Consider the following 6,766-nt stretch of genomic DNA (forward strand, 5'->3'; position numbering starts at 1 on the left):
AGAATGGCCGAGTGTTGGAGGAGCCGACAAAATATAGTGGAACATGGATGAATGAATTAATGTGCTCAATCACTTTATGGATTTTTATTGGCACATGATGTGTCTTAGTTATGGTTCAGTTAGCTAACTAACTAAGATGTAACTATTAATTGTGTTACGATTGTCATGCATAGTCGTTTAGTTTTTGGACTATGTATGTATGCTCATCAAGCTAATTTAAGGCACCGATCAGATGAAGCATGCAAAAGTTTACTAATTCATGAAGTTACAAGTACATATACACACTATCTTTCGTGGATATCGACAATGACATATTAGTATGTTATTAATAGTAGCGTGGTTTGCCTAATCAGTTAAGTAGTGATGCGGTCAAGCCATCAAATCATAGAGTATTTCTCGTAAAAATAAGAACATATTGTGCAGTACTATATACATCAACACACTGGATGAGTAAGAGGGAAGTCATCTTGATCGAATAGCGTTGGGTTGGAGGAGCAGATGGACTATAGTGCAATGCAGAGCAAGAAGACTCGAAGAGGATGTGTGGAAAGGGATGGACACTAAGGGCATCTCCAGCCGTTCGGCCCCCCAGGGCGCCTAAATAGAGCGGCCTGGGGGCGTGCCCGGCGCTAGTTCGGCCCCTGGGGGCGACCTAGCTCCCAGTCACGCCCCCACGCGCCGGCCCCAGGATGCGGGAAATTTAAACTTGGTCGTTCCCGCTCTCAATAGACGCCGCAAATCCGGCGATCGGACATAGTCTGGCGTTACAAAAAACAGAGCGCCGCCGCAAGTTCGCGTGCGCAACGATTCACTCGGCGGGGTCGGCTCCAGGCGTTGGCGGAGTCGGCGTGCGCGGGCTCATCGGTGTCGGAGCTGCTTCGGCTCCCGTGTCGTCGGCGTCGCTGAGGTGCGAGAAGGGTAGCGGTCCACGGTAGAGATGGGGCGTCGGTGTGGACGCGTAGGCGGCGGGCGGCGAGTAGTTGTATGGACGGTACTGCACGCCGATGAAGGCGGGCGAGGGCGTGCGCGTAGCGGGGTGACCATGAGGGAAGGTCACGTTTGGGTTGAACCCACCGTGCGCGTCGCCGTCGGCGTAGCCGGGCGACGATGAACCCCATGGAGATCCGGCGCCTTGCTGTCCCCAGGGCGCGTACTGGGCGTGGCTGACGACGGATGGATTCATCCCCGCCTGGTCGACCGATGAGGAAGACGCCGCCGCGCGCGCCGCGTTGTCGCGGGCCTTCTTGTCTATGGCCCTGTTCCGCCTGTCGGCGGTGACTGCTTCGCGCCGTTGAACTTCCATCCTCCACTAGGCGTTCGACAGGCCCGGTGGCTTCGATGGCGGCGCCCTCGGCTTCCTCTGCTTCGGCTGGGCCACGGCGCCAGTCGCGGTTGCCGCCACGCGTGGCATGGCGTACTTCTTCAGCGGCATGGCGTACTTCTTCGTGGCGAGCGGGAGGGGGTTTGGCGGGAGAAAGGGAGAGAATGGCGGGAGGAAGGCGAGCGAGCGGGAGAGATGCGAGGGAAAAGCGTCAAGAAAAGGCGGGAAAAGGCCCTCGGGTCGCCTCCAGGGCGGGCCCACGCGCCTTTTTCGCTTGTGCCGGCTCCCCAAGCGCCCCCAAGGACGTCGGGTTCGGCCTGGGTCCGCCGGCACCAGTTTTGGCCCGAGCCGGCGAAAAACGGGCTTCTGGGGGCGCGACTGGGGCTTTTTTTGGCGCCGGCGCGGCAAAATCGCCTAGAAAGGGCCTGTTGGGGACGCGGCTGGAGATGCCCTAAAAAGAGAGAGCTTCCTATAATATGGCCAATGGTTAGTGGCTGTCTTTTTTATTCACATACTAAATGAATCAGGTTCGGTTTGTCAAACATGTAGCCCCATGCGCACTAATATTCCACATAAATACGAGGCAATAATGTTCGAGGTAAATATGAACCTAATACCGCGAGCTCAGGTTACCAAATGTGATACTTTGTTTGGTGTATAAATACATCACTTATCTCCAAAGAATGAATGGCCTAGATTTTGACCACATCGTGACCGAAAGTGTATTTCCGCAATCTCCTACAGTAATTTTTAATAAATAGAAAAATAAAAGCAATCCCAGCCGATGGCAGCCCACAGCTTCAGATGTCAGGATCCCAACAAGCTAGTGCCTCAGCTTCCCGGGGACTGCTGTGCCGGAGAATCCCCAAACTACCCACCCCGCTTGCCCCCCTTGCGCTGAAGCAGCCGTAAATATTCTCCATCCGGAGGCTACGATTGTAATTTAACGACCCTGAGCAGAAATGGTAGGAAAAAAAAACGTCCGACACAAAGGATATGAGCTCGTGCAGGAGTGCGGCTAGGGTTTCTCCTCAAACACTCCTCTCCTCTCCCCTCTCCCCCAACCCCTCGCCGCCGCCGCATCCAAAACCCCTCCCCTCATCCACCTCGTCCTCTAATGGCATCACGGCCCATCAGGCGAAGCTGCTAGCTCGTGTCTCCCATCCGCTTCCCGAATAGCTTGTTGATCTACCGCATCCCCCCACCTCCGCCGCCGCCGCCATGACGTCCCTCAACCAGTTCGATCTCCTTGGAGACGTCGACAACGACGACCCCTCGCAGCTGCTTGCTGCGGCGGCGGCCGCGGCGGCGAAGAAGGCCCAGGCGAATAAGACGGAGGCAGCGCCTGCTGGAAAGGCGGCCCAGACTGCGGCGGCGGCCAAGTTGCCGACAAAATCTGCTCCCCCGGCGCAGGCTGGTGAGTTCGTAGCGCCAAGAGCGCCAGATCTGGATTTGGAGCATTTCGGCCTTTTCCAGCATCTGATGTGGTTCGGTTTATTCAAAAATTATCTTATTTTTGTGATTAGTTTGGGCATGTTTACTGACGCATTTCATTTTTGAGGTGGTATGGATTATTTTGATGTGGTTCGGTTGGTCTACCACGTCGGTTGTAAATCTGATTCCATTTGTGCGGGGGCGTTCCAACATGAAGTTTTTTATTTAAGCACTTCAATTCATCTTTCTTTCAGGGAGGGATGCGAGGAGCGGAGGCCCACCATCACGTGGAGGATTTGGCCGTGGTGAACCTGGCCGCGGCAGAGGTGGCGGCCGATACGGCCAGAACCGTGACTTTGGCAGTGAGAACACGAATGGCTACCAGGGAGGTTATGGTGGGGTAGGTTCTGGAGATGGCGCTGTAACTGGAGGCGGGGATGGGGAGAGAGGCCCTCGACCATACCGTGGAGGCGGTGGTAGACGTGGTGGTTACCGCAACGGTGAGTTTGGTGATGACTCTGAGAGACCACCTCGGAGAAACTATGAGCGCCACAGCGGGACTGGTCGTGGCCAAGGGATGAAACGCGATGGTGCAGGTCGTGGAAACTGGGGATCTTCCACTGATGAAGGTCTTGCACAGTAAGGACATTTCCATTGATTGTTGTTTTTTGTTACTATCTGAATTGATGAAGGGAGTTATAAGTGATGAATCTGTTTTGTATAACCAGGGAAACTGATGAAGCTCTTAAAATTGAGGACAATGCTCCCATCGCTGAGAAGCAGGGTGAGCAGGATGATGCTCCTCCAACAACAGTGGAGAACAAAGACCACAAGGATGGTGCTGCAAAGGAGGAGGAAGAGAATGAAGAGGATAAGGTAAAGGCTACACCCAACTGCAATTTATGTGCGGAGATTACACTTTTTATTTAGGTTCGCAGAAGTCAAATGTTTTGTAGTGGGGGTGGTTTACTAGTAGGCAGGCTTGATCTGGCCCTTGTCTTATATCTGTTGGTAGCTTAGCTTATATTACTGCTGTTAGTTGCCCTTTGTCTCACACTGATTGATGCTGTTGGGATGATGTACTTCATTCACCCTTGGTGCAAGGAAGGGTCTGGCTAGGAAAGGATTTTCATGATTCGCAGTTAAGACAAAAAGATTTTGGATTTCTCTCAAATATGTATTGCCCTCTTGTTTGGTTATATGTTGTGGTTTTTAATTTTGCACTAAGAACACTGTTTTTAGTGCATTTCACAGGAAAATAATCATTCCTCAAACTTCATTTTCCCATAGGATCTAGGCAAGCATATCCCTACACCCACCACACTATTATATTTTCCTGCTCCTAACAGGCCTTGAGTATCTTCTCGCTTCATTTGCCTGCTTTGTTTGCACAAAAGCACCGGCTTGCTATTTGTGTGCAAGAAATGTGTGGATCATTTGAATCAAATCATAGTAGATGAACCTTCTCATTTACTATTGCACTGTTATCTAATGCCATGGACTGAGCTTCTCATGCTGCTGGAGATGTCAGTGCACACCTCCTGCCCAGGTGTGAGTCCTATTTGGCTCAAATTTGGTTGCCTACTTCTTTATGTTATGACATCTGGTTCCTTTATGCATGTCTGCTGCCATCATGCAATGCATGTGTACTAATATTTCAATTGTACAGGAGATGACTCTAGAGGAGTTCGAGAAAATAAGGGAGGAACAGCGGAAAGCACTACTAGCATTGAAGACTGAAGAAAGAAAGGTTGAAGTTGACAAGGACCTGCAGTCTCTGCAGCCACTGTCTACCAAGAAAGCCAATGATGAGGTTTTCATTAAATTGGTAGGTTTAGCAGTATATGCTATTTTAATTCTTTGGTAATTTTTGAATATATGAATGATTATGTTTGTATTCCTTAGGGTTCTGACAAGGAGAAGAAGAAGGAAAGTACTGAGCGTGATGAACGTGCCAAGAAGGTAATACTTGTAGTCTTACAATGTACACTTTCCGTTCACTATTATAAGATGGTCTAACTTTTTTCTAAATCGGATGTATGTATACATGTTTTAGTGTGTTCGTTCTCTTATTTCAGTCTGTTTGTAGTCCGTACTGCAATATCCAAAACATTTTATAATAGATCGAAAACATTTTATAATAGTGAACGGAGGGAGTAGCATTTTGTAATCCTGAGTGCAATTTGGTGGGTGACCAAACTAGTTCACATATTTGGTGGTTGCAGTAAAGTTTTATTGTTCAGCTTTCTGTGTCTTCATGGTCCCAGTTGGGTACAGTATGTTTATTGAAGTTCCTTTTAATTTACTATTTTGTCCTTGTGTTACTTAGCCAATTATGTAGCAGATTAGGTGAATTTGGACCAATCTTCTAGGGTTGGAATCTGGAATTCTGAATCAACCGTGCAATTGCTAGTTTGTTTGGGGTAAAAGCAAGGGGCGACCTTAGTTTAAACAACCAACAAATTGTGTAACAAGTCCATTGTTGTTGTGGTGGCTATGTTGTGCTATTGCTATTGTTTCTAACAAGGAAATGCTAGGTGCTAATGTTGTAAATGTTTTCTCCAGTCTCTTAGCATCAACGAGTTCCTCAAGCCTGCCGAGGGAGAACGGTACTACGGTGGCCGTGGTCGTGGAAGGGGCCGCGGTGAGGGCCGTGGAGACCGCGGCGGTTTCAGGGGCGGGTTCGGAGGAGGATACCAGCGCGGGCAGGCGGCCGCGCCATCCATCGAAGATCAGTCACAGTTCCCGACCCTGGGCGGGAAGTGAAGGCTGTGTGCTGTGCTGTCCCGAGCGCCATCCTCGTTGTCTTGACTGGTGTTTGCTTTTAAATTTTGCCCGACGTTGGATTATTGTGTCACGGTTAATCGGAACAAATAATGTGTTCTTTCTTTCAGTGTGTTACTCGATTTTGTATACCGGAGTTGATCGTCGGGATTAGGCCTCTAGCTAGTATTGTAGGCTAGCTTTGCGTTTGGTTAAAGATCAGATCGTATTATGCCTTGTTTCTTCTAGCTTTTCTTCATTCGAAATGATACGTCGCACAAAGCAATGACCCGTCTTGCTTCACTCATCCTTTCAAGGCGACCGAGGACCTTGTCTAATCCTTGCTCCTTCCGGCGTCAAGCACCGTATGTCCATGTCTGGTGCTGGTGCTGGTGGCTGGTGCACACGGAGAAAAGGCGCTTGGAAGACAGGCCAAGCGAACGGCCAGTGCTCACCTTGCCTTCGGCCTCGTCCCTGTGGGGTTTAGCCGTCGAGTGCGTACTGGCCTCCGTACATGCCTGCCTTCGGCCTCGTCCCTGTGGGGCTTAGCCGTCGAGTGCGTACTGGCCTCCGTACATGCCTTGTCTCAGCGTTTGGAGCTGGTGGAGCATCATTTGGTTGGTGATATGCCGCTCCTAGGCCTCCGCGATGGTGGCTTCAATCCTTTTTTTTCCGAAACGGAGGCAAAAGATTTACCTCATCCATTAATTAATCAGAAGAGACTAGCAAATATGCCCGTGCGTTACAACGGAAAAAGCAAATCCTCGCACGCCTCTAGCATCCCATTTTGTCAATCCCAGGGCGACATGCTTGTCATCATACTCCGGAACAATGCTTTTGCATCGCTACAGAGTAAACACTGAACTTCGAGTCCTCCTCGTGTGTTGGTGACGGGTAATAGCGGGTCTAGCGTGCAAACGTCTGCCACGCGGCACGTGCTTTGGTGAGCAATCTGGAAATCGCAAGGTCCTCCTCGTCGATATTGAGTATATAGTAAAAAGGCAACTATATTGAGCTCATCACCATCCTACTGTAGCGGTAGCCACGCCATCGTCATTTAAGTCGACAGGTTGCAGATGCCATTGGGGCACCACTGATTCGTCAGTTGTGTTGAGTAAATAGGCAGTTTTTCGATTAAATTAATCCATGAATAAATCATGAGCATGACATGGACAGCATTGATAACATACTGATTATGATCTAACAGAGCATGTACTACGCATATAGTAGAGACATCTACGCATACCG

General features: G+C 49.8%; 1 protein-coding gene across 1 annotated transcript; it reads left to right on the forward strand.

Annotated features, from left to right (window-relative positions):
- The first annotated feature begins 2,347 nt into the window (after nucleotides 1–2,347).
- LOC123070755 (RGG repeats nuclear RNA binding protein A) lies at nucleotides 2,348–5,750 on the forward strand. Its single transcript, XM_044494071.1, has 6 exons — nucleotides 2,348–2,738; nucleotides 3,010–3,394; nucleotides 3,484–3,631; nucleotides 4,425–4,583; nucleotides 4,661–4,717; nucleotides 5,321–5,750. Exons 1-6 carry the CDS (start codon nucleotides 2,543–2,545, stop codon nucleotides 5,519–5,521), a joined length of 1,146 nt encoding a protein of 381 aa, XP_044350006.1. The 5' UTR covers nucleotides 2,348–2,542; the 3' UTR covers nucleotides 5,522–5,750.
- Nucleotides 5,751–6,766: the final 1,016 nt, after the last annotated feature.

The sequence above is a fragment of the Triticum aestivum genome, chromosome 3B (genome assembly GCF_018294505.1).
Source record: "Triticum aestivum cultivar Chinese Spring chromosome 3B, IWGSC CS RefSeq v2.1, whole genome shotgun sequence".
Classification (NCBI taxonomy): Eukaryota; Viridiplantae; Streptophyta; class Magnoliopsida; order Poales; family Poaceae; genus Triticum; species Triticum aestivum.